Source organism: Micropterus salmoides, unplaced genomic scaffold, assembly GCF_014851395.1.
Source record: "Micropterus salmoides isolate LMB-PRFRI ecotype aquatic unplaced genomic scaffold, ASM1485139v1 Ms_hic_scaffold_22, whole genome shotgun sequence".
Classification (NCBI taxonomy): Eukaryota; Metazoa; Chordata; class Actinopteri; order Centrarchiformes; family Centrarchidae; genus Micropterus; species Micropterus salmoides.
This window is the reverse complement of record NW_024041373.1, coordinates 3,175,316-3,202,847: the sequence shown is the minus strand read 5'-3', so window position 1 is coordinate 3,202,847 and position 27,532 is coordinate 3,175,316. Positions and strand designations below refer to the sequence as shown.

Here is a 27,532-nt window from a genome sequence, read left to right as displayed (position 1 = left end):
TGTTGCCTGTGTTTGGCGCTCTCACTATAACTGAATATTGGCATGTAGATGTGTTCAGGGCGGGACCGTTATTAAGCATGTCGTTTGGTAAAGATTTGAGCATGTACAGTGAAGTTGCAACTTCCTGTTTCATGACGAATCATTGATTTTCAACGCCACGGGCACACTTAGTGTGTGTCTTTTCTGTCAAACCTACCACTAGATCATCACTGACAATGTCCTGGAAAAGTCCTGGAAAATGATCTCTAAAAAAGAGTGGGAACCCTGTAATAGGGTTAAAGTTGTGTGTAGTAGCCACCTACATGTGGCGTCTCATTAGATAGCTGGATCGAGTGGTGGGGGAAATAAAATCCCTTTTAAACTCGCCCACAGGATCTTCTGTCTGTGAGGCAGCGATGGACTGAAGCAGGGCAGGGATGCCCTCCAGTGGCTCTGCTGAGTATGTGACCATGAAGACTACACATCAGTTTAATTTGGTGTCTCTGCGTGTTTTCACTGTAGCTCTGTCTTTACTAAGACCGATGATGTACATGGGCAGCGGTTCAGCTGAGTTCATGTGAACACTTTGCTGCTGGTTAAGGCCTGATGCTGGGAAGTTACAGATCAGTCTGCAGATTAGTGGAGAGGCCCTTAGTTAAAGAAACCACGTTCATATATCAGAACTGCATCCCATACTCCTTATACTGCATAATACAATATATAATATAAAGTTATCTGTGTAGTCTGACAAGATTTAACTCCACTTACTAGCTGTTTTTGCTTCTAACCACACAGTCTTCCTCAGCAGACTGTGCAGTTGTTAAGTTGTACAGCAAATTCTATAGCAATATCCATGGCCTAAGTTTATTTATTAAACTTCTGAGGTGCACATATGCTTAAACAATACCACGATCCTCTACATCTGGTTTAGCAGGGACCTTCACACACAGGACAGCCATCTGCATGTCTGATAATACTCTTCATTCTTTAAACATGTTAGTGGCATTCAATGATAGCCCGTTATTTAAAACCCTCATATCAGTTAACAGCTGTGAAATAAAGCAGTAGTATGGGCTGATATTTGTCAGTACAATCTGAATTTGAATATTTTAGATCTGAATTTGAATTGCTCAACTTGAAAAACTGAATCTGAATAGCATAATTTGAAACTGAATTTGAGCCTCACTAAAAATTCAACTCTTTATGTATGTTCACTTTCAGTTTTCTCAATTTAAATTCACTTCTGTCATTTCAATTTCAATCCACAAGATTCAGTTTCAAGGTCAAAGACACTTCAAGGTCCTTCAGGAAGAGCAATCGAGTACAGATAAAGCCTGCATTCTCTCCAACAGCCAGCAGGGGGCAACTCCACTGCAAAAAGCCGCCTGGTTCCATCAGAAATAATGGCAAAATGTGCTTCTTTCTTGATATTCTTCTGTCTTGTTTTTACTAGTTTGATAAATTAGAGTTCAGACCTGAAAGCTCACTGTTTTACAGTACTGTGCTGTTGCCTTGTCCCGGTATAGAGTGAACAGTGAAAAGTCACGGACCTGGACTGATATGTCTGTTTTCTTGTTATCCCTGTGTTTCCAGGATCAGACCCGTCATCTCCGGCCCCACCCTCAGTCCGCCCCATGCCGGTGCCGTTAACAGCGTCCCCTGCTCAGACTGCCTCCCCCCTGAGCCAGTCCCCCTTTATCCTGCAGCCCCTCGCCTCTCCCCTGCAGGTTGGAGTCCCGCCGATGTCTCTGCCAATCATCCTAAACCCCGCCCTAATTGAGGCCACGTCCCCTGTACCGCTGCTTCCCAGTCCCAGACCTACAAGCCCCTCTGATGAGGTCAAGTAAAAGGATTCATGCTACTGCCCCCCCCCCCCCCCCCCCACACACACACACACACACACACACACTCTGTCAGCTTTCTAGACCACCACCCTTGAACAACTGGACACAAAAGAGGCCAACTTCAAGTACAAGAGCTGCTGGATACCAGGTTTTTGAAATGACGTAAATGTATGAGAAGAAGTTAGACATGACTCCTCAGTTCTACCACATTTGATTTAAAGGAAGAATCCCACAACTTACATTGAAGCTTGCATTGTGCCATGTTTTAGTATATTTTTATTCCTTATGGAGACAATATAACGTCATGTCCAGATATCTGGGAACAGGAAATGCAGGACCAAAGTGCAACTTCCATTCCCAGCACCGAGCTCCTGCTCCCTTTGTTGCTGGGGGGAGGATTTGGATGTTTAGGCAACCTGGGGAGAGTTGATGTTGTACTGCACATGGTAAACACTTGACTGGCTGATCCCAGTACTTTTTAAACTCAATGGATTATATGTATTTTAGACAAATTCAATGAAATAAAAATTCTGATTAAGTATTTCCCCACCACAGTTTTATTTTTGGGAGTTTAAGCAAGGCTTTAAAGGTAAAGGCAGGTGTTCTTTTTATTTATATATATATTTTATATTTTTCTTATTGTCTTAAAATCTGAAAAAAGACCCAAACCAACAATGCTGAATAAGTAAATCTTTAAAAACACCTCACAAATACTTTCATTTCCTAAAACAGCTGCTCCCTGTGTTTTTAACAAATGTAACTCAAACAGGAGAACATTTATTGGAGACTATTTTCAGTGGTGGATGAATCCACGTGGTGGTCTAGTGAGCATTTCGGGCAGCATGACAGTATATGTGGGACTGAGTCAGAATAAACTACAGTGTGTTGATGGTGATGAAGGAACATGTCATCCAGTGCAGCAGTGACGCTCACTGATGGGTTTTAATAGTTTTGGACCACAGTGGAGCTCTACACCTCAGAGGAAGAAGAGACTGTGATAGATACATAAAACTTGTTGGCAGGATCACTTCATTGTTGGTGTGGCTCTGCGTGTGGAGTGGAGTGAAGAAAAATGTGTAAGAAAAATATTAAATATCACCAGCTTAGGGGGAGAAAGTCTCATGATTTCTAGGCAATGGTCCTGACTTCAACACACTCCTGAAGGGACAGATTCATCCAACAGTTTTCACACATGCATACATATAAATAACAGGTTTACTCCTGTGTTGTCTCACACACTTGCTGGGAACCATTCGGAGGTTTTCAGTGGAAGGAGAAACACGTGCAGGATACTTTCCTCACCTGAAGGGTTTTTCTTTCAGAGGACCCCTCCCCTACCTCAGATTTGAACTTGATGAGACCAGGCTGACCTTATGGCTCCATACTGATCTAGAGGCAGGGACAGTAAAGATCCACACAAGTAAGTTATTTGGATTATAGGTACTGCTCGTTGTTGATTAAATAGGATTATCAGAGCTTTGAACTTAAGTCGAATTTTATACCACCCCCACTAAGGGATCGCCATCTGACTGAAAACCTTTTCAGATGCGCTGGCCTGTATGTTTTTCTTTTTACTAATTTCTTATCAATTCTGTGCAAGTTTATTGCCCCAACAACAAAAACAAGAATTTAGGGAACCCTATGAAGTCCTCCTCCGCCTGACAAAGAGGGACTGTGTGCACATGAAGACTTTCTCAGATGGAAGGGAGTTTTTACATCTACAACATTCCTACAACTGTAGATGCTTGAGTGTGCAGTGAGCTCTGTGAGTTAGAGATCCAGGTGGTGAATTTTATGGTGTAAGAGTTCATTGTTGATGTCATGTTATCATGTTCATGTAGCTCGCTGCGTACAGTCCACACATGAAGATCCCCAGCGACTGAGGAGCCCTTTATGTAACAACAATGGGTTACTCATCACAAACCTAAGGAAGATAATAAAACACTTTAATATAGTCATTACTGAATACTTTAACTGAATTACATGCTGAATTTATAGCATTGGACGATTTTACTTTACAAAACCAGCAGGTTTTTTTAAGTGGTGTAATCTCAAAAACTTAATTTTTATTCAATAACTTTATTCCACAGCTGAATTTAAGCAACAAAACATAAAACTTCACGTCTTTGATGTGGCAGCACAGAGTGGACTTCAGACCACATCAGATGGGTTTTCACAGTAAAATGTCATCATGCTATAGATTTATTGGTATTTACATTTCCAGAATAAGTATTCAGTTGTGGTCACATTTCACAATTAGGTGTTCAGCTGCTACAGTTTGTATCCATGGAAATCTGTTGACATTCTTGCATGCTGACTGCCCTGTGTGCAATGACATGGACCCTGATGATCTCACAGAGACTCATTCACCATTAGAATATGAAATGTGACCTGGAGCGGTGTAGGTGGACAGAAAGATGTGGACATGTATTCAAAGTGGCCCTAGGATTCTCTCAACGATGTTTGTTATTTATTGAGTTGTGAAACAAGATGTGGACAGTTCCACTGCAGTACAGCTGACATGAATACGTCAGCCACATAGAGCCTCCAACAGGAGACACTTTGTAGGCTGTGTTATTTGTTGTATAGGACAAATCTATCAGGAGCTCATTCTTGCTTGTACGTGAAATTACATGAATATGTGTGTGTATATATAGATGAAAGGTAAAGTACTTTTTACTATGTAATAAATATAATGTAAAGAAAGTGCCCATTCTGGTGTGTTTCTTTGACCCAGTGCCATGCAGACCGGATCCTCTAAAGCCTCAACACTGAGGACGCGAGCCAACGGAGAGAGACTCTCTCATAAGCACCAGAGCTGCGGGTCGGCAGGATTCCTCTTCTGTTACTATTCAACTGACAAAGAACGCCTCGGAGACAAGAGACGGGCTGGCGTTGGCCCTGTTGCTATAGATGACATGTTTCATGAAGGAGTTACCTCACTCTGTATGCAATGATTGGTGGACATTGGATCATTTGTGTCAGTGAATGAGAAACAAATTCCATCAATACACAGGCGTGACATAGATGGACATGAAACACTGCCTTGTCCAATAGCTTATATCTGGGTTCATACACACTTTGCATGTTGATACTATATACAGCGCACAGCGTGATTGAGTACAGCCCAACAGATTTCTCAGAAAAACATCCATCTCGCTTTAATATGTTTTCTTTTGGATCCTATACAGTAGAATATTTGTGCTATTCTGGTGTATTGGTTTGAAACCAAAGGCAAAATTTTAACTACACTAACAAAATGATTTATTGATCAAGGTCCAAAAATGAGTTCACCCAAAGGAATGTCTTAGGAGAAAACCCTTTTACAAATAACAGGAATCTGCCAACAGTTGAGTCCAATCAATCATCACACAAGTGATAATTGACAATTAAGAGTGGTATTTCAGAGAGAAAATCAATGCTGATGAAATGACAACACATGGAAAAGAAATGTCACAAGACCAGAAAAAGGAACGAAAATCCTTTCTTTGCACAATAAAGGTCAAGGTTATAAGTAAATTAGTAAAACAATGCTAATAAGTTTAAATACTGTCGCAAATGTCTTCCAAAAGTTCATAAAGGTTGGATTTGTGGGATGCAATGTCCAAGCCGTCCACAGAGGTTAACATCTCGTCAAGAGCGTTTAATGATGAGAGAAGTTGAAGGAAATTGGCATGCAAGTTCAGCAGTTGGCTAAATCATCATAGAAAGTCAAACTGGGGTAAGTGTTTCCTATGCCATACACCTCAGAGGAGTGGTATGCATGGCTTTTGTCCACGAAGGAAGCCACTGCTGAGCCCATGCACAAAGTAAAGCCTTTCACTGATGGCATCATGAATTCATAAATGTACTGTGAAATATAGAACAGAAGAAGCTACCATCTCTCCATACCCTAGGTCACCAGGCAATACGATAATGACTCAAAACATACATCTAAGCCCACTGGTTCATTTCTGAGGACGAACAGGGTGAACGTATCACCAGCCCTCAACCCAACAGAACACTTGTGGGGGGTTCTGAAATGACAAGTTGAACATCAGTTTCCATCCAGCATCCAGGATCTGAAAAAGTTCATTCTTCAAGAGTGGAGAGAGAAGATAGATGTAGCTATATGATGTCAACTTGTTCATTCAATGTCTAGACGACTTGGTGCTGTTCTTAAAAATGAAGGCCATCCAAAATATGAGATTTAGTAGAATTTGTTGTAGGTTGTAATATTTTTGCATCACCCCATTTGAATAAAATGTATTGTTTAATGACCTGTTTTTAAAAAAATGCAGCAAATTGGCCTCATTCACAGAGAAATTGATGAGTATTTTTCCCAGTTGACTGAACAAATGTTTATCCTTCAGTGGCTAGTTATTCATGTCAGCTATTTTGCCTGCGGTGATGGCCATGAAATCAGCTTTATTTAATGTGCACTTAATTAACTCTCAAACAAATTGAGGACTGAAGCTGAAGAGCTGTTTTGGGTTGAAAATCTTTTGGACACATTACTGAGATATTCAGTTCAGTGTCACAGGACACTGGAAAGCTGTGCAAACCGTCAGCTCTGTTGTTAATGTTCATTTTGATTGGTTTGTGCACTGATTAGGTCCTTATTAACTCTCCATCAAAATATGACAGTTCTCAGTTACTCAGGAGTCCATCTTCTTTCATCCTGAGGAGTTTTAATGCTTTGTGAATTACTGACAATACAGTTTCTTACAGTTAGGCACACCTGACAAACCTCTTCTTTTTAACGTGTGTGTGTGTGTGTGTGTGTGTTGTGTGTGTGTTATTTTGTCAACAAATCCCATGTGCAGAGTCAAACCAACTATGAATGTACGCTGCTATCTCTCATTCCTCTGTTGTTTTAGCAGTACAGTTTTTTACATCTTCATGTGCATGTTTCTACTGTACTGACTTATTTCAAAATTAAATTTTTTTTAAATGAGACAAAAGAAAACTGTAGAAGTGTTGAAGGTCTGAGTAGCTCTCTGGTGTAAAACATCTGAGATTTTATTTCAAAGCAGAATGAGAACCACAGTTTTTTAGTAAACTAACTGTATCAGAAACTACAGAGGCCAGGAAAAAAACTCTTTTATACATGGAATGTAAAAACACCAGTGAAACAAGAACAGGAATGGCAAACTGTGGGGACTGAAATGATCTAATCTATAAAGAATGCAATCTCTTGAAGGGACAGTGGAACGTAAACATGAACAGCACTCCACTCACAAATATTGTTTTTTCCTCTTTAACCAAGACAGACTCCACATCAAAACCCCTACTGTCATATCACCTATCTACACCACCTGCAACAAACAACAGTTAGAAAAACAAACCCCCAAGACAGGAAGCCTCACTTGGCATCCAGCTTGGCCATTTCCTGAAGGTATATTCCGATGCTCTCACTGTCGAACAGAACAAAGTAAATGTTTTTCAGAGAGGAGCTGGTGGACGACACAAAATGGTTGGAGATGGCCTTGAGGATGAGCTGGGCAGCCGTTTGCTTTGGGAATCCATTCCTGTGGGAAAGATTCAGGTTGTTAAGAGAATCTGCAGTGAGCAGCAGAAATGGCTCTCACAGCAATGGCAGTGACTAAAGGACACTTTAGCTTAACAGCACAGACCAGTGAAGACTGAGTCATGATCTGCAGCTAAAGACAACAGCTGTACATGATAATGGCAGGGTTAGAGGAAATGTGAATGTTTACATATGTTTACCTAAATTACGTTAATGTCCTTTCTGTGGCTTTGTTCAGGCATGACAGGACTGCTGGTTTGATTTTTAGCACCTGGTCTAAGAGGCAGCGGTCAGTTGCAAAGTTTAATCATGCAAAGCAAGAAGAAGGATTTTTCTTCTGTTACAGGGATAAACGGATGAAGCCTCTTTGTCTTCTGGATTGCCATTTTTATGATGAACTAATATCTTTTAAATGACATGTTTTGGTCCAGTGATGGAGAATTCCTTGTTTAATTTTTAATGCTTAGAAGTTGGCTGCCTTGGCTGTACCATCACAACCCATAAAAAATACTTTATAAAATAAATACAGAATTTCTAACCCATAATCATAAGTGTCATCAATGAAAACATCTTCTCCAATCACTGATGTATGAAACAAACTTTAATGCAACATAAAGGTTTGGTCTAATCGATTTGGTCTAATGGAACCATAGTAACTCTGGGTTGGAATCATGTGGAGTATTTTAGAGCACTGAGCCTTGTCTAATGGTGGGAAAAAAACACCAGGATTTATTTGTTAAGTATTATTTGTAATGTGATTATTGTTATTCTGGTTTATGGTCTATTGTTCTAAATAACATTGTCTTCTAGCCATTTTGGGCCAGGCATATTATGACACAATAAGAAAAATAAACAGTCATGACTTCACTTTTCAGAATTCAAGTGCTGGTTTCTAAAATCAGACCTGAACAACCTAAAATCAAAATCAAATTCAGCGTTTCATCATTCATAAAGTGACTTCTGTTCTAATGATCAAGTAATCCATTTACTCCAAGACCAGCCTTTCATTCTCTGCATGTTTCACTCTGTGCTGCTGTGTCTTTACATCAACCTGATGCGTTCACTTCCAGTTGTGCTGTGTACTTTTCAGACATGAGACCAACATGTTCAATTATCAAAACAAAGTGAGTGATTTAAATCAATGTACAGGCATTTCAGAGTGCACGCACACACTTGTGATTGACGCTGAGCCTGGAGTCTCTCCATCAAACTTCTAGTCAGGAGCAGGTTAGCTGTTTAGCGGGACACTGACTGACTACAGAGTGTCTGCAGAGCAGCGCTCACCGTCCAGCAGGAAGTGAAGGGAAAGCCACGGACTTGAGCTTCTTCTCCTCTGCTGCTGAGAGGCAGTTCTTCACCGTCTTTTCCAGCTGGTCCTCGCACTTCTCTGAACCCCACTGAGGGACGTTACAGTGGATGATGAAGCGGGCCGCCATCCCACTGGCCTGGCTCACTGCCACTGCAGGGTGCAGACACAAACACTGAGTCCCACAGTTTAACCCTTACACACATACTTGGGGCCCCTGTCACTAGGGTTCTGTTATCAGTAGTACAGCGCAGTGTCTCTACACTCCAAACACATAAGAAATCATAAAATCTGCATTCAGAAAGTGATTCTGCTTTCATTCGGTTTGTAAACATCTTTCACCACAACACCTACGACTCAACCACCAGATGTTGTTAAGTTGTCGCTTTGGATAAATGCGTCCGCCAAATGAGTAAATGTAAATCTTAAGTTGTGTAAACAGAAGTCACTAACAGCCACTTAGTCCAAGACACGTGTTTCTAACTGCTGATGGGAATGGTGACCTGCCACTACCGATGTGTTGTCTGACCAGCACTGACCGCTCGCCGGAGCTGGAGATCACGTGACCGCGTCAGTTGTCAGTTCCGTCACAATCAGATGTTGAGGATGCCGGCCTGCCTTACTGACTTTTTATCGTCTTTCATCACACTGGAGAAGGTCCTAATTATTGGGGATTTTAACCTGCATATTGATATCACATGCAACACAGATACTGATCTCCTATCTCTCACAGAATCTTTTAATTTTATTCAGCATGTTACTGGACCCACACACATTAAGGGTCACACCCTGGACCTTGTCTTCTCACTTGGTCTTGATATAGTAAATGCACGGAAGATGTTCGTGAGTGATCATAGCTGTGTGTTCTTTGACATTAACTTATTCTGGATCCTCCGCCCCTGAGAATTAGGGCCCAAAGGTGGATTATTAATCATGATGCTGTTGAGAGGTTCTCTGCCTTGTTTGACCCATGATCACTAATGGGATGCAGTGATGCAGATGTTTTTATCCGGTCTTTTAATACGTCAGTTTTTAGATAAAAGTGGCACCAGTCTCCCATAAAGAAACTTGTCCTTGGATACATGAAACAATCCAGACTTTTAGGAGTAATTGTAGAAAAGTTGAACGTCTATGGAAATCTTCTAAACTCAAGGTTAGGCTTCATCTTAAAGAACTAAGGGTTACCTTAAACGAGACGCTGAGAAATGTGAAAACTCGCTTCTTTACTCAGCTTATATCCTCGAATAAACAAAATCCCAAAATCTTGTTTGACACCATTAATGCAATCGTTTCTCCTTCTGCCCCTCAAGCAACTGTGTCCTCTAAATCGGACTGTAATGAATTCCTTCTCTTCTTTGTAAATAAGTTGTAAATAAGAGATGTCAGGGCAAACATATCACCATCACTTTCTCAGAACTCTGCTTGTGACCTGTCTCCTGCTCATTCTCTTTTAAGCCTGTGACATTACAGGACATCACCTCTCTGCTACATACATTGAAACCCTCATCTTGTCCTATGGATGTTCTCCCTACTGTGCTATTTGTTAGCTTTTGATTCTATTGAGATGCTTAATACTTCACTTTTAACTGGTGTCGTTCCTAGTTTTTTTTAAACATGCTGTTGTTAAGCCTGTACCTAAACAACCTAAGAGCCACAGGCCGATATCCAAACTTCCATTCATGTCAAAAATTCTAGAAAACGTTGTAGCAGAGCAACTCACCCTTTTCTTAGAGAATCACAAGCTTTTTGACAAATTCCAGTTTGGTTTCCGTAAAAAGCATTCCACGGAAACTGCATTACTTAAAGTTTTAGAGACATTATGATGTCAGCTGACTCTAAGGAACACACAGTTTTGGTCCTATTGGACCTTTCATCTAGTTTTGATACTATTGATCACAATATTATGATAAATAGACTCCATGATTGGGATGTCTGGATCGGTTTTAAAATGGTTTTCATCCTGCCTTTCTGGCAGAAGTTTTAGTGTTTATATGAATCAGATCATGTCTGAAACTGCAGGGTTATCGTGTGGGGTACCACAGGGTTCTGTCTTGGAATCTATTCTGTTCCTTTTGTATATATTTCCTCTAGGACAATAATTAGTCAATTCAGTGACATATCTTACCATCTGTATGCGGATGATATTCAACTGTACTGCTCCATAAATTCCATAAATTGTATTCTTTAATCAACTGCTTGACCAGTGGTTATATGACAATTTCTTGCTTCTGAACTCAGAGAAAACAGAAACACTGATTATCGCCCCTGAAAGTAGAATCCCTCAGATAAAGCAGCATATTGGTGACTTAGGCTTGTCTGTCCAGCCGAGCCTCAGGACCTTAGGTGTTGTTTTTGATTCAGCGATGTCCTTGGGGTACCACTCTAAACAATTAGTCAGAAACTGTTTATTCCAACTGAGGAATATTTCCAAACTAAGAACACTGGTGTCAAAGGGTGACTTGGAGATGATTATTCATGCTTTTATTTCCTCTCATTTAGATTACTGTAACAGTCTTTTTACTTGTTAGAGCAAGAAGGAGCTTTACCGTCTCCAGGCTGTAAAGAACTCTGCTGCAAGGCTTTTAACTCACATTAACAGAAGAGCGCACATCACACCTTTTTTAGCAACACTTCACTGGTTACCAGTCCAGTATAGAATTCAATTTAAAATCCTGGTCCTTAGTTTTAGAGCCCTGCATGGTCAAGTTCCTCCCTACATCTCTGACTTGATACAGCTTCATACTCCCACCTGTAGTCTGAGGTCATCAGGTCAGAGGCTGTTAGTGGTTCCCTACACTCATTTTAAAACCAGAGGGGATCGATCATTCCAAGCAGTGGCACCTAGGCTGTGGAATGCACTCCCTTTCTATGTTGTGTGAATTCTGTTGATTCTTTTAAAAAGCAACAGAAGACTCTGCTATATAGACTCTGCAATACGTGGCCCGCGGGCCAAAACTCCATGACTAACTTGGAATCATTACTTCAAATATTCAAAGTGTAAACAACCCCAAACCTATGTAAAAACTGGTTGAAGAAACACAGGGAATACCAGACCACCTGACTGTGAAAGAGTAGTGCAGGCTGGATTAGCACATTTCTTTGCCTTCAATAGTGGAACACCAGTTCTAGCTCACATAGCATAGCAGACACAGTTTCCATGTATGAAGGTTCTGTCCCAGGACAGTCTATACCTGATGCCACCTCCAAAGGCCCCTGTGCTTTCCGCAGCTCCTTGACTGCCTCCAGGAATTCTCGGCCTCCGGCTTTCTCCAAGGCGTTGCCTGAAAGCAGAGCACAGCAGCAGGTGAGCACAAGACTGGATGGAACATATTCAACAAATGTGTTATTAAGAAATACAAGACACCAGGCCAGATATTATTTTACATGTCACACTCACCCACTCCGTCTTTGAGGTCCATCTCTGCGTTTGTTGGATTAATTATCCCCTCCACCTTGATTGTTCCGATTTTGCTGATTTCGCTCTCTGTAAGTGAAAGCTGTGGATTCACAAAGTCATAAGCACTAAGTCAGCTGCTGAGTACCTGGGCCCAGGAGCCGGGTACTCCACATTCACTCCACCTTCCCCCACCTCCAGTGTGAAACCCCTCTGACACATGTTGGATTAAATTGACATTAAGCTTCAGCAGTCTGAACATCTTGAACCAGATTTTAAATCCCTCATCGACACTGTCCTGGAATCAGTGCGTTACATCGGATGCTCTGCCTTCTCTTCAGCTTGTGGGTGTTACGTTCAGTCAGATCCGCCAGTTACATATCTATCTCAAATGATATTACTGAAAAATCGGAATAGATAAGGTAAACTCTTCCTTACCCCTAATATGAACTCACACTGATGCCCTGCTAACCAACAGATGACTGAAGTACTTGGAAAGATAGGAAGTGACTTTAGTTTTTCTCTCAAGCCGGATCAGCTCACAGACTATCGCTCGTCGACTGTCTTAACACTTTCCCTATTCCTGTTGTTATTAGCATTGCAGCAGTAAGGTGAAATCTTCTCGTGTTCCACAAAATGAACTCTGCTGACACACTGTCAGCAGAGGAATCCACAGTATATTCAATTCCTGCTCACCCCAAACTACTAAGCATTCATATATATATATATATTTTTTATTTTTTTACTCTGTGTTTTTTTTGTTCATTTAAAATCCAGCAGTCGTGGAATTGGTTATAAACGTGTTATAAAAACATTGGAAACGCTGCAGACTCTTACAAGACTACTGTGTATTTATGTCAATCATTGGGCTCACTGTGACTGTCTTCTTAGGACTCGTTTGTACTTCTGTAAATTGGGCCTGGGGTCAATGCATATACTTTAGAACAACTTTAATGTAAATGCACATTGGATAACCGGATGTGTACAGCATAGTCCAGGAAGGCTGTGAACTGTGTTTTTTAAACCCAACAACACGCTAAGACAGATACTGTTCCACCCCAAAGACCCCACATCCAAACACAAGAAAAGCAATCTAGTGTATGTGGTCCATTGCAGCAAGGAATGCGCAGACCTCTATATTGGGGAAACTAAACAACCACTACACAAACACATGGCTCAACACAGAAGGGCCAACACCTCAGGTCAAGACTTTATTTAGAGGACACTCGTTTGAGGATCACCAGGTGCACATTTTAAACAGAGAAGATGGACGGTTTGAAAGAGGTTTCAAGGAAGCCATCTACACCCGGGTCGAGAAGCTGTTATTGAACAGAGAAGGGGGTCTACGCCACCACTTATCCCCCACTTACAATGCTGTCCTTTCATCACTTCCCAGGAAACTCAACAAACGTAACCTATTGGCCTCAGGTGAAGATACTAACGATGGTTGTTCAGTCTTGGCCTCGGGTGACTAACGATCATAACGTCGTTAAAATATCCAGGGGCACTAACGAACCAGTGGTATCAATCATCTTGGACAAAGACCCCACAGTGGTGCTACGTTCAGACTGCAGGCCAATGTGACCCAATACCGATTTTTTTTTCCAGTTCGGAATTGCGCCACTTCCTTTTGTGGTCCAAATCCGATACAGATCGGATTTTTTTAAATGCGACCTCAGTCTGGACACTCAGGTTGGAATTAATGCGACTTTGACGTAACTCAAGAGCTGTTGTCACAGTCCTGCTGCAGACGGAGAGGACAATAAAAAACTTGAGTCTCACGTGAGCTAACCGGAGCTAACCTCTGTTGCTCCTTGTTTACTTCTGTAGCCTGCAACACGTGCTCCATGTGTCGTGTTTTTCTTCTGTACATGGGGTCACTTTCAGGCTGTGGACAGTTCACACTGGAGTCTGATATGGGCCAATGTGAACTGTCAAACAAAAAATCAGATCTGGGAAAAAACAGGAATTGAGCATTAAGGCCCGCAGTCTGAACATTGCCATAGTTGAATTTCCCTACCAGTCAGTCAGAACTGAAGAAGTCTCTTGGATGAGGGACAAAACGTCTTCTAGTATCTTCAACCAAGCCCAGTTGCCCTTGACTTTGACCTTCTTTGGAAAACTATGACCTGGATGACTGATTACCTTCACAGACATACCAGCCTGTCCAAATACATGTTCAGGAGTCTCATTTACAAAACTGTGCATAAAACCTCACTAAAAGTGTATGTATGCCCAAAAGCCAAAAATGGCATACGCCATAAAATATTCAGACTTGTAAACCAAGCATACGCACATCTGTAAGCAAGTTCCCTTTATAAATCACAGTCATCTTGAAATGTGGCACATGTGAGGGAGCTCAATGTCCGACCCTTCAAACGCTCATAGTTGCCTATAAATGGTCAGTGAACCGCCCCTCATTGCAAATTCTGACAGAAAAGCTACAAAATGAAATTTAACTCAGCGTGACACCGACGTTCCTTTTGGTGAAGCTGAAGCTGTTTGGTGGGTAAAAAAAACACATTTTCACGCAACACTTGTCCACCGGAGAAAGGGGGCCCCCGGAGCTCCACTCCTATAGAACCGATCTGCAGTAAGGGGCATCCCTCCTAAGTAGTGACGTCACTGGCTAGAGGGACACACACACGCAAGACCCAGGTGCTAATTTGGAGTAAACCAAATGCATTCCACTTGTGTTTAAACATTTATTTAATTCAATTCAATTTCAATTCAATTCAATTTTATTTATTTAGCGCCCAATCACAACAACAGTTATCTCACAGCGCTTTTCATAAAAGAGCAGGTCTAGAGTATACCGTAGTCTATATAAATATAGAGTACGGTTTATATTTAGGCTATACAAACAGTCCACTCACTTAACAAGGCTGCCAGTGAGTTAAAAGAAATATTAATTGTTGTAAATGACATAAGCTGAAAGATTTACTTAATAAAATAGTGTTATACACATAACGTGTTTTTACAAGCAGCGCATCACATCCACATGCTGGCGCACAGCGTTTGGCTCGATAAGGCAACAAACATGATAACAATATATGAAAAGATGCTCTCCTATTTGCTCGACTGACGCCCTGAAAACGGCATCAATTTAAATGTAATTTGTCCTCATGTTTATGAGAATAAATTGCACTGCATGCAAGTAGCCTATTAATTAATATGATTCCTGATTAAACTGCACAACATCTTTTGCAGAAACAGAATCTCCGTTTGTGTGTTTATGTGCTCTGCAAATGATCTTAAATTGTGGGGGGGGTTTGCACACTTCAGGGAAAGTCAATAAAACGGGTGTTTGTTTATTCAGAAAGGCTTTAAGCCTACAATACTCAGAGGTAATATAGCGATTTATTTTACACAATAGTAGGCCTATTCACAGTTTCATCCTTCTGCCATTTCTCCTCTTTATGTGCGTACGCATGGTTTAGAGTTTACTTACAGGAGGCACATTCTCCTGTCAAGTTTGTTTTTTTATAGATTACAACCTTTGCTTGGGAAGTGGCATGCGCACGTTTCCAGCCCTGTTTTGTACATACGCACTGTTTATAAATGAGACCCCAGGTCTGGGAGTGGGTTACATTCTGATTTTAATTTTATTACTCACTTTAACATTGCCAATATTAGACCATTTTAATGCTGAAATGCTAATCCATGGTTTTATTACTAGCTTGTTCAGAGTACTGAAACTATCTTTTCTTTCTGGTCTCCCTAAAAGAAGAAAATTATAGATTTTAACGGATTTTGACCAAAAGAAAAAAAGAGATGCCATTACATCTCTGCTCGCATCACTGCTCTGGCTGCCTGTATCTTACAAGAATTAATTTTAAAGTAATTTGTATATGTATCAGCAACTGCCTGTCATTTTATGTCCTAACAAGAACTCTCAAATCTCTGCCTAAAGTGTCCCACAAGAAATGTTGTGTAGCCCCAAACCGTGGACCTCCCTCCCCCTGTCTAAGAACAGCTGACTCCCTTGGCTTTTTTAACGGGAAATTAAAGAGCCATCTAAACTCTTTAATTATTATTGAAACTGAAGGGATTATTAGGGCACGAGCACGAACCGTGCGAGGCCGCTATTGAAACTCAAGGGATTATTTTTAGGGCCCGAGCACGAACCGTGTGAGGCCCCTATTAAAACTCAAGGGATTATTTTTAGGGCCCGAGCACGAACCGTGTGAGGCCCCTATTAAAACTCAAGGGATTATTTTTAGGGCCCGAGCACGAACCGTGTGAGGTCGTGTACAAAATTTCTGTGGTACGTGTATCATGTCCAGATGTACAAAAAAGCCTCTTGGAGCCATAGCCTAAACCCAACAGGAAGTCGGTCATTTTGGATTTAATGGTAATTTTTGGCGATTTACACACTTTGTACTTTAACGAACTCCTCCTAGGGATTTAGTCCGATCGACTTCAAATTTTTGCAGTGCAGTCTAAACCCATTGATGATTAAAAGTTGTACAAACGGTTATTATCAGTCGACCAGTTTCCTTTGGCGTGCTGTCAAAAATCGATGATTCGCCATGACACAGGAAGTTGTTGTAACTTGACTGTACACCTCAGATCTCTACCAAATTTTACATGTTTATTAAGAGTCCCGCCCTGAACACATGTACATGCCAACATTCACCCATAGTCATAGCGCCACCTACTGGCAACAGGAAGTGACCTTTAATGAAGCAGCCCCCGCCCCACGTTTCACCTACATGTATGAAATTTCTGTGGCACATGTATCATATCCAGATGTACAAAAAAGCCTCTTGGAGCAATGCCCTAAACACAACAGGAAGTCGGCCATTTTGAATTTTATGGTTATTTTTGGATTTTTTTACACACTCCTTGAAAATTAGTCCAACGGCGGGGCATCCAAAATCGCTGATTCGCCATTAAACAGGAAGTTGTTGTAACTTCAGTGTACATGCTCACATCTACACCAAACTTTATGTGCTTGATAACTGTCCCGCCCCGAACACATATACATGTTCAGTTATAGTCGTAGTGTGAAGTGCTATGTAGCGCTACAAAGGGGACACAGGAAGTGATGATTAACACGTTTGTGCAGCGTCCAAAGCCCGTGGCAAATTCACAGCCACACTGGCAGAGCTCCAGAATCTGCAACGCGGCCACCTCACACGTCGACGCGCTACACGTGCAAGGGCCTTCCCAATGCTGCTTGCAGCTTTTTTAAGCCCAAGGCAAATTCACAGCCACTATTATTATAATTATCTTTGCATGAAATGTGTTTTATTTTGTCACTCTTATGATTACATATTTACACTGGTTGTCACTTGAAGGACCTTAGCATGAACTTGTTATAAAGGGTCATTTTATTCCCTATCAGCAGCTTCATTGCAAAAAATATCAGCACTACCCTTCAGTGGTCTAATGGACATATGTTACCTTTTGTCCAAGGAACAGGCTCTTTGCTGACAGGATGGTGAATCCATCTCCAGGACCGTCTTCCACTGTGGAGTTCGGTACAGACTCATTGTCTGTGCTCTTTGCCAGATGGAGAGAAAATGGCACATTTAAACCACACTTAAATCATTACAAAAATCTTAAACAAATAACAGTCAAGCAGGGTATCAAAAGACAGCAGCCGATGCTTATACTTTTTCTTTGATTCTGTCAGGCTTTAAAAAATGTTTGTATTTCCAAACTGAAAAAAGGATCATTGTGGTATCAGGACTGAAACTGAGTTTCAGTGAGCTGGAAACAGGAAGCAGATTTTTTCCCTGCTGTTTATAATGATTTAAAGTTACAGTCATGCCAGCTTCGGGTGTGTTGCATGTTTTATAAAGGTCTCAGTGTGCTACAAACTAACTAGCTCGTACAACACGTTGTCCAGCTGAAGGCAGACTTTCTGTTCTGATGAACTGAACAAATAGAGATAACAATTCACACATTCAGAGGGATCCTGCATATTTTCTCACCTCCACACACCTGGCCAATCACTGCGTAAAGTGAACGTGATTGGTGGACTGTTTTTTCGGAGAGTTAAAAGAATTATCAGATGCAGCCCCCCGATTCCGATGTTGGAGAGGTGGTTTCAGACGGTGTTCGACAATCTGACAAGCATTTCCTTTGCAGCATACGGGGGCCTTAATGGTCCCCCGGCTCCCTGTGTATTCTGTCAGTTCTGTTGAGTTGACTGACCTTTGGCTTGCGGCCTCGTTTGCCTTTAACCTTTTTGAAGGATTTGATGGGTTTCTTGCTTTTTGAGCGTTCTTCATGCTTCTCGGGGACGGATGCCTGGCTGTCCACTTTCACCCGGCCTCCCCTCTTCTTGGAGAGCAGCTCTGGGTGGATACGAGGCAGGACCCCTCCGTTTGATATGGTTACCCCCCGCAGAAGCTGATAGAGAAAGCATTTCAGAAACAAAGAGTTTGACTATATGAACATACAGTAACACACCTTACTTCTCGTTTCTTCGTTAAGAAACAGTGACTTGTATTGTGCAACAAATGTGACTGTGGTTCTGTTCCAGCAGAGGTTAACCACAGTGTTGGTATACTTCACGCCTTCTAAAATATTAGCTGCTACACACACCATCTGCTGTAAGCTGTTACCTTCACAATCGGCAAGTATGTGCCTCACACTCGAGGGAAAATACTTTCACTCACATGATCCTGACAGGTTGTTGCTAATATAACAATAGTTACATCATTATAACTATTCAAACCAGACACTGTGTGTTATGGCTGCATCACTGCATTCATTAGAAAGTTATTAAAGTCTTAAGCACGGGGATCCTGCTGAGTGGCCTCACTAATTTGTGTGGATATACTTTTCCACCAGTGAAACACCAAACAAACACTTCCTTTAAAGCTGCACTCATCAATAGGTTTATAATAACAATAGATCGAATCAGTGTGTGTAATGTGACTTTTTATAGTAAAACTACAGTGAACACTGTCTTCTTTTAGCAAGACACACAACAATGTTTAGAATCACCAGGATCCAGAAAATCCATTTTTAAAAACATCTGGGTAATAACATGAACCCACAGTGTGCTGGTACGTAGGTGTGGGATGATGAAGGGGTAAACCGGGGCAAAAGTAACACGGGATGAAAGTAACAAGGCGATTTTCTCAGAGCCCTGACTGCATTTGCAGTCCAAGCTGTGACAGCACCTTCAGGCCCCCTTGATGGAGCTGCCAAATATCGTGTGATTTTGTCATTGTTTACCTCGGCCGTCTTCGGAAAACTGTTTTTGAGCACGGCAAGTAAATTTCTGAAGCAGTACTGTTTTTCGAATTCCAAGTTGTGTTTCGTGTGTCACAGTAATGATTAATCTATAGGTCATTTAGTGCTTTAACACACCCTGAAGTTTGCCCTGTCAGAGATTTTCAGTGTAAAAATAAATCGTGTTGATATGTCAGGAGTTCCTGTCGGGACTAAAGTTTACTTTAGCCAAAAGTAACACGTGTAACACTTGTCCCGCTACAGTGACCACAAGTGTTTCTTTTGTCCTGCTGCTAATGTGGTGACTTTCTCTGTGTTGCAGCATGTATTGAAACATGTTTATCTTATATTATACCAACAGATTATGCCAAGAGTGAGGGTCAGAAAGACAGACAAAGGTCTGATTCAGCCAGATGTTTTCGTGCACATTTTGGAATTACATTACAGCTGGATAGAAATATGACTATTTTTGCATTATTTCGAGAATTTATATTTATGTTATGAATATTCATTTTCATATTGTTCAAAATACATTTGCAGTTACATATTTACAAGGTCATAGTCACGTATATTTAATAAGACCAAGGGATACACAAAAATCTAGTTGTGTTACTTTCGACCCTCCTGTGTATTACTTTCAACCCTCCTGTGTGTTACTTTCGACCCTCCTGTGTGTTACTTTCAACCCTCCTGTGTGTTACTTTCGACCCTCCTGTGTGTTACTTTCAACCCTCCTGTGTGTTACTTTCGACCCTCCTGTGTGTTACTTTCGACCCTCCTGTGTGTTACTTTCGACCCAACTGATGGGGTTGAAAGTAACAATGTGCCGCTTGTGTTTAAAGTGAAATTATACAGAAGTCGTTCTACATTTATACAAAATACCACCTGATATTGATAGACCACACCTGTGAGTTAGTGACCACAGCAAAAATATCACTGTCTACAACATAATCTTTTAAAATCAGGTTTTTCTGAAAAATGGTACTTTCGCCCCTGCTCTCCCCTACTCTTCTGTTCTGAAGTGGCTTGTACACTTGTACAATTTAGGAGAATCTGCAGTAGAACTGCAGTTGTTATCCAAATCTTTTTTTTCACTAATGGATTGTGTATGTTGTTTTTTTTAAGCAATTTTGATTTTGAAACTCCTATATAAATTAGACTTTATAATAATGTTGACATTATCCTGTTCCGCAATTTGAATTATAATATGATTCTAAATGTATTCATATACATCCCAACGACATCATTATTAATTTAAATTGGCAGTTGATGTTACTGTATAACACTACAATATCAAAATACTAATTGAAGGATAATTTGTCTGTGTGTAAGTGTACTCTTTTGGATGCCTTAGGCCTTTTGAAAGAGAGTGACAGCATGCTGTGACAGCGTGCTGATATTACCGGCAGAGACAGATGAATGGTTGTTCCCTTAATTCCACTGCTGACGCTGTTAATAATTATAGACTTTCCTTTCTGGATCTCTGACAGCACGACTTCAAACTTGTAAAGTTCTACTTATTTTTTGATGTGGGGCACCTGGGCTTGGTTGAAGATACTTCAAGACATCAGATTCACCTGAGGCCAAATGTGAGCATCTCATGTTACAATGCCCACGACGGCAGTTCAGACTTGGTCTCAGGTGACTCTAACAACCATAAGGACAACAGCCAGGAGCCCTAACAAACCAAGCTGTATCCATCACCTTGATTACGACTCCACAGATGTTAAATACCTGGGACTCCCTGCCAGACAGTCAGAACTGAAGAAGCCTCCCGGATGAGCGCCGAAACGTCTTCAAGTACCTTGAACCAAGTCCAGTTGCCCTTGATTTGACCCTCCTTGGATAATTATAACCTGGATGACTGAGAATCTTCAAAGACATCTGGCATTCATCATGTTTACGTGGGTCCTTTACACAGTAATCTGAAGTTATGAGCATTTGTAAATGGAACTGAAATGTAAAGTCCACCTGTAGAACGCTGTGTTACCTGGTTGAGCTCCTCGTCATTGGCCACTGCCAACTTGATGTGCCTGGGAGTTATTCTACCTTTCTTGTTGTCTCGTGCTGCATTTCCTGCCAACTCCAAGATCTCAGCTTAGAGATGAGAAAACACAGTGTGGAAAGCCATCAGACATATAGTTTGTGTTCTGATATTTAAACTTATTAACGTTCCACTGTATCACCCAGCCCATCAGAAACATGAACACACAGTCAAGATGTTTAGACCAACGTCTCCTATGAGGAAACTGGATTGCTGCAGCAGTGATGTGGACACTGACACAGAAAAACATTAAATAAGAATTTTTTTGTTTTGTGTTTTTTTGTGTTTCTGGCTTTATGGCCCATTTCTATTTCCAAAATAATTAGACCAGTGCTATAATGAACAGTGTTATAATTTGTGTAATACCTGTACATGATCATAATGCAAGAATGTTGCGAGTGAAGGGTATTAAACACAAGACAATAATGTAATACTACACCAGAACATGTTCATCACAAACACAGTAATTAAAGTAGTAAAGAATTTATGCAATATATGACAATGGGACACATGACATGTTGTGAACACTCGTCACAGAAAACTCTACAGTGACTGGTGCATTGTGGCCTGTGGGACTTGTAGCTTTTGAACCAGGGATGGTTCCCAGCATCACTCACAACACCCACGCCACACTTTATGTAAACAAGATTACTGAACAATATTTCAAACAATAACTTTAGTAAAACAGATGGAGAACAATCTACATCTAAATGTTTCTACAACAGGCAGCGATATAGCTAGCCCACACCACACCACATCATATTTTCTTATTCGTTAAATAAATTAATTTGGCTTTTAGAACTTTTGAGTGTATGTGTTAACACCACCCTACCTGCCAGGTACTCGATGACTGCTGCCATGTAGACGGGTGCCCCCATGCCAATGCGGTATTTGTGGGTGCCAGTGCGCAGGTACCTCATCATCCTCCCCACAGGGAAGATGACACCCGCCCTGGCTGAACGAGACAGCTTAGTGGCCTTCTTCTTTCCTCCTCTGGCTGACATCCTGCTCTGGACACAGCAAGTGACAGAGAATAACATAAGATACACATCCAGCAGCTTTTTAAACAAAAAACATCCACATATTGTATAAGGGGTCACTCCTTAATTGAAAAAAACAAATGGTATCAGACCACAAATAACTTTGCTTTTATTTGTCCTGGTTTTGACATCTCTGCCTCTGAGATTTCTGCTCCCACCCCAATACAGTGGTGGAGAATGGAATTTTGTTTCTAGTGGTCATGGCATTGAAAATAACATTTTAAAATATGTATCAGAAACCTGTCTTTTCAGATACAGTGTCCCTGTTACTCTAGATAATCCACAGAACACACTGGGGGAAGTTTTCACAGGGATTATTTCTTTGGTGGAAAGTAGTGCCCCTAAAACTTTTTAATTTAATTTTATTTCAAAACCTGGACAAATAAAACCAAAACTTTCAGTGTACAAGGTACATTTATTTGTCAATCTACTACACACGGCTGCACAATGAAATCAAACTTGTAGCTATATGTTATAGTATTTATTTTGTAGTTTTCTCACACCTTTTTGTACTTAAGGTGAACTGATCCTTTTATAATAGTATGATTGCCAAACAAATGAAACCTGAGTGGTTTGTTCACCAGTGGAAATGTAGTGCTAGAGTCTGACCATATGATCTGCTTCTCTGTAAACCCTTCTGCTTGGACAATTCATTGATAATTGGAAAATAATTAAACTGCCTTCTGCAAGTGTGCACATATATGCCTTTACAAATGATTGGTTGAATGAAATGTGTAAGTGAGGATGGTGAGACCACATCAAATCCTACATAAATTATGTCTAAATATTCAGTCTTAACACGTGAAGAAGTGACTTAGATCTTGGAAATTAACAATAATTATTATTATCATAATATAATTCCCCTCAGTAACAATATAACAAATGTTCAATAAATGTTTGATTTAACTAATTTGAATCACAAACAAATTAGCACTTAATTTTTCAATTAAGATGTTTATTTTGTTGAGGGGGGCAACACGGTGGTACAGTGGTTAGCTCTGTCGCCTCACAGCAAGAAGGCTGTGGGTTCTGTTCTGTGTGGAGTTTGCATGTTCTCTCCTGTTCTGTGTGGAGTTTGCATGTTCTCTCCGTGTCCGTGTGGTGTCTCTAAAATTGTCCTTAGGTGTGAGTGGTTGTTTGTCTATGTGTTTGCCCTGCAATGGACGGGCAGGGTGAACCCTGCCTTTTGCCCGATGTCAGCTGGGATTTTTTTTTTAATTTTACTTAATTTTATCTGTTGAAAATAGATTTTATCACAATTGTTTTGAAGGTTCTGCCTCACATTTGTCAAGTAATCCACTGTTTGGCATCAAGTGTTCTGACCATACAGAATAGTTTAAAACCACAATTAACCATCTGGTTTCTTTAACTTTTACTTGGTAGCAAAAATTAGCCTTTAAACTTGAAAGAAATAATGATTTAACATTTATCGTGATAATTATCGATATCAAATGATACACAAAATGTTATTGTGAAAACATTTTTGGCCATTTCTCCCTGCCCTAAGTCAGTCCATGGTGGTGAACAGGCATCCTCCAACACCAATACACATAACTGAGTGAGAGAGACCCTGGGGACCTGTGCCAGGTCTGTTTTCATATGGAAGGGGAAAGTGATTTGACATATTTGGACAATAACTGAGTAATGTAAGGAGAAAAAAACACACATAACGTCCACTACTTGTACCTAAGGTGCCATAATAGAGGCCATTAGGTCTTGTCTTTTCTCCCCCTTCGACCAAATGTTTACCGAGGGTGTTTTGGAGCAAAGGTTACCCCCCCCCCCCCTTAAAGGTTTCCATGTAAACAAGTTCCATCTGATAGGCTGCGGCAACGCCGGTGGAACTCACACGTCCTTTACATTTAATCACCGCCGTGAGCTCGCCGCTCGCATCAAAGGTGGAGGGATTTGACAGGCGCGTGCGGGGTTAAGCGCACGAGCTGCAAATGGAAAAAGACGGGAATGTGACGGGGGAGGGGGGACGTGCAGGCTAACGTTACTGTACCGAAGCTAACGTTACCGTGAAGCGGGGAGCACCTCTTCGACGTAACGTTAGGTTCATCGGTAACATTACCGCGAAGCCAGCAACACCACTTCGACGTAACGTTAGCTACGCAGACGTTAAACTGGACTTTTAGGTTATTAAAATTACAGCCTGACGCGGCAACAATACTCCCGCGGAGAAGCGTTTTTTTATGTAACGTTATTAGCGCTGTTAATTCCGCAGGGAAACACGTACAGCTTACGGTTAACGTTAGCACGCCAGGTCGGCTTCTTTTTAGCTAACGTTGAATAAAATTACTGAGTAACGCAAGGCATTCATTAAGGAGACTTCTTGGGTGTTATTCTACAACAGAGACATTAACCACGAAGACTTTTTTTTCAAACAGCCCCCCCCCTGCTTTTTTCATGTAGCCTCAAATCCCCTGACTGTGTGTAATCACATCAGACATGGAAAGTCAATCCGGATATGCGCCGAGGCATGGAAAATGAAAATCCCCTCCAAGTTTCTACCTGTTTAGTATTCCTTTCGCCTGAATCAGCGCGAGCCGGAGGTGCTCCTGCACGACAGACAGACGAATCCCCCGGTGAAAGACGGCGCGCTTTGTTTGTGTTTATTTGCTGTCCTTGTGTAATCTTGCTTCCCAACCTTACAAAAAAACCTACAGCAGAGCAAGCAGGAACAGCGTAGTCTGGTCGGAGGCTGGCTCTGTGCTACTGATGCTGCAAAGGGGAAAAATTCAGTGAAAACGCCCCCCTAACATGGCTTCAAGAGGGAGAATGTTGGTTCAAAGGAACGCGATGTGCTTAGAGATAAAGGTAGCATTGTGTTTGAAGTCTAATCAAATGTAGCCTATATTACAATAAGTTATAATAAAATAATAACTTATAATACAAATAATAATAATCTTGAAGTTCCTGTAATAGGAAAGATCCTAAATGGTACCCTAAAATGACCTTTCACAAGGCCTTAGAGTAAGTTACATACGTATATTAATCTACTATTATTTATGTATAATATACAGTATATGTGCAGAATTTATTTCACTTAATATTTTTCAGTTTCTCAGCCTCCCAGGCAGTTTCTGTGTGATTTACTGTAGACTAAGTATAAAACCAAAATCCAGTTTGTGCACGTTTTGTGCTCGGGTCCCAAATATAGCTCATTTAACTCTTGGACTCTTGAAATCTTTCCACACAGAAACATAGCGTTGGGTCTTCCCAGGTGCCCTCCAGATATCATGTGCGCACCAGTGCCCATGTCCCCTTACAGGCTTCTGCACTACAGACACCCAGTTAATACTGAAAATGCAAGGGCTTTCATCTGCTATAGTGCTCATGGTGGGAATTGTTGGGTCTCTGTAAATAATATTACAAAGAGTACGGTCTTGACCTGCTCTATATGAAAAGTGCAATGTAAGAACTTTGTTATGAATTGGTGCTATAAATAAAATGGAATTGAACTCAATTAGTGGGCTTTAGTAGTAGACTTGTCTTGCAGCCATGCGAGTAAAACAGACCACACAGAGATGTAAATGCTCTGTATTTGTATAGTGCCTTTCTAATCTTTTCAACCACTCAAAGCACTTTTACACTACATCTGCATTCACACACATTCGTTCACTGAGCCTAAGTGCTCAAACAGAAACTAACATTCACACACATTCATACACCAGGGGCAATTCGGGGTTTAGTATCTTGCCCAAGGACACTTCAACATGCAGCCACGGACTAGGGTAAAAAAACATGAATACATCAAGTGACAGCAAAAAAAATAGAATATGTTTAAAACAAAATCATAATTGTCAGCCCCTAGTAGTGATATGGGAAACTAATCATCAGCTGAGTCATCATGCATCTGGTGGCCAGAGAGAAAGCAATTACTCACTGAAACCGAAGGGATTGCCCGATCACAAACCCTGCAAGGTTATAATTAACCCTATTGAAACTGAAGGATTATTAGGGTCCGAGCACAAACAGTGCGAGGACCCTATTGAAACTGAACAGAATTCAGGAGTTGCGAAAAATTTCATAAAACTCTTAGCACATTGATGATGTCATGTTGTAAAGTTAGTGAGTTTTCCTTCAAGGGCGTATCCTTGGCGGGGTGGCAAAGTTCCATGTTTCGCTGTGAAACAGGAAGTCGTCGTAACTTAAGTATACATGCTCAAATCTGTACCAAACTTTGGGTGCTTGATAACTGTCGTCGTACCGACAAGTGCTCTACAGCGCCACAAAGGGACACACGAAGTGATGATTAACACCTTCTGCAGCATCCCAAGCGCATAGCAAATTCACAGCCGCACAGGCATCGCTCCAGAATCTGCAACGTGGCCGCTTTACACCTTGACGCACTACACATGCGAGGGCCCGCCCAACGCTGCTTGCAGCTTTAATTAGGGCCCGAGCATGAACCGTGCGAGGTCCCTATTAAAACTGAAGGGATTATTTTTAGGGCCTAAGCACAAAACGTGTGAGGTCCCTATTGAAGCTGAAGGGATTTTTAGGGCCCGAGCATGAACCGTAACGACCAACAACCACTCATACGTAAGAACAATTTTAGAGACACCACACGGACACGGAGAGAACATGCAAACTCCACACAGAACGGGAGAGAACATGCAAACTCCCCACAGAACAGCTGGGGGAACCGGGGTTTGAACCCACAACCTTCTTGCTGTGAGGTGACAGTGCTAAGCACTGTACCACCGTGCCGCCCCCCTCAACAAAATAAACATCTTAATAGAAAAATGAAGTGCTAATTCGTTTCAATTTGTGATTCAAATTAGTTAGTATGATTTGTTCTGTTTTTCTTATAAACACAGAAGAGGTGAGCTGCAGGGAATATCTTCTGAAGATCCCCACCCTGGATCCTGCAGCAATTTCTGCCAATGTTTAGGACGACAGTGATAATGAAGAACAAAATAATAAACATGTTATACTCTCTCCAAGACTTGTTTTTATTTAGACATTCTATATTGTTTTAACACTTAATAGGGAAATCGCTGCAAATACAATTGCTTATTCTATTCTAGTGTGTGTGTGTGTGTTTGTGTCATTGTGTAGTATGAGGAAGACAGAACAAACCAGACGTGAGTTTTTATTTTTCACCGTAGAAGCTACCGGAAGGCATCGCGCGGGAGGGCATGAGACAGGAGGCTCCAGTCTGTAGCCATACAGTCTTGGACTAGTTTGGTTTGAGGGTGTGCCTGACCCCCGCT

General features: G+C 41.2%; 2 protein-coding genes and 1 long non-coding RNA gene across 4 annotated transcripts in view; 2 read left to right on the top strand and 1 right to left on the bottom strand.

Moving 5' to 3' along the window:
• Positions 1-4,532, top strand: part of gbf1 (golgi brefeldin A resistant guanine nucleotide exchange factor 1) — a 128,440-nt gene extending 123,908 nt beyond the window's left edge. For both annotated transcript variants that reach the window (XM_038737531.1, XM_038737530.1), the window contains exon 40: positions 1,573-4,532. In XM_038737531.1, coding sequence (XP_038593459.1) covers positions 1,573-1,826 — 254 coding nt within the window. In that variant the 3' untranslated portion in view covers positions 1,827-4,532. The remainder of the gene's footprint in view (positions 1-1,572) is intronic.
• A 2,250-nt stretch (positions 4,533-6,782) lies between these two features.
• Positions 6,783-25,007, bottom strand: LOC119917287 (core histone macro-H2A.2). The gene is made up of 9 exons (XM_038737532.1): positions 24,825-25,007; positions 22,103-22,280; positions 21,217-21,323; positions 18,198-18,395; positions 17,442-17,540; positions 12,036-12,135; positions 11,830-11,919; positions 8,617-8,791; positions 6,783-7,333 (listed from the first exon to the last, which is right to left on the bottom strand). Exons 2-9 carry the CDS (start codon positions 22,272-22,274, stop codon positions 7,168-7,170), a joined length of 1,107 nt encoding a protein of 368 aa, XP_038593460.1. The 5' UTR covers positions 22,275-22,280; positions 24,825-25,007; the 3' UTR covers positions 6,783-7,167.
• Positions 25,008-25,036: 29 nt separating this feature from the next.
• LOC119917288 lies at positions 25,037-27,257 on the top strand. Its single transcript, XR_005447251.1, has 2 exons — positions 25,037-25,130; positions 27,137-27,257. It is a non-coding gene; the product is annotated as an uncharacterized LOC119917288 (long non-coding RNA).
• The last annotated feature ends 275 nt before the right edge of the window (positions 27,258-27,532 follow it).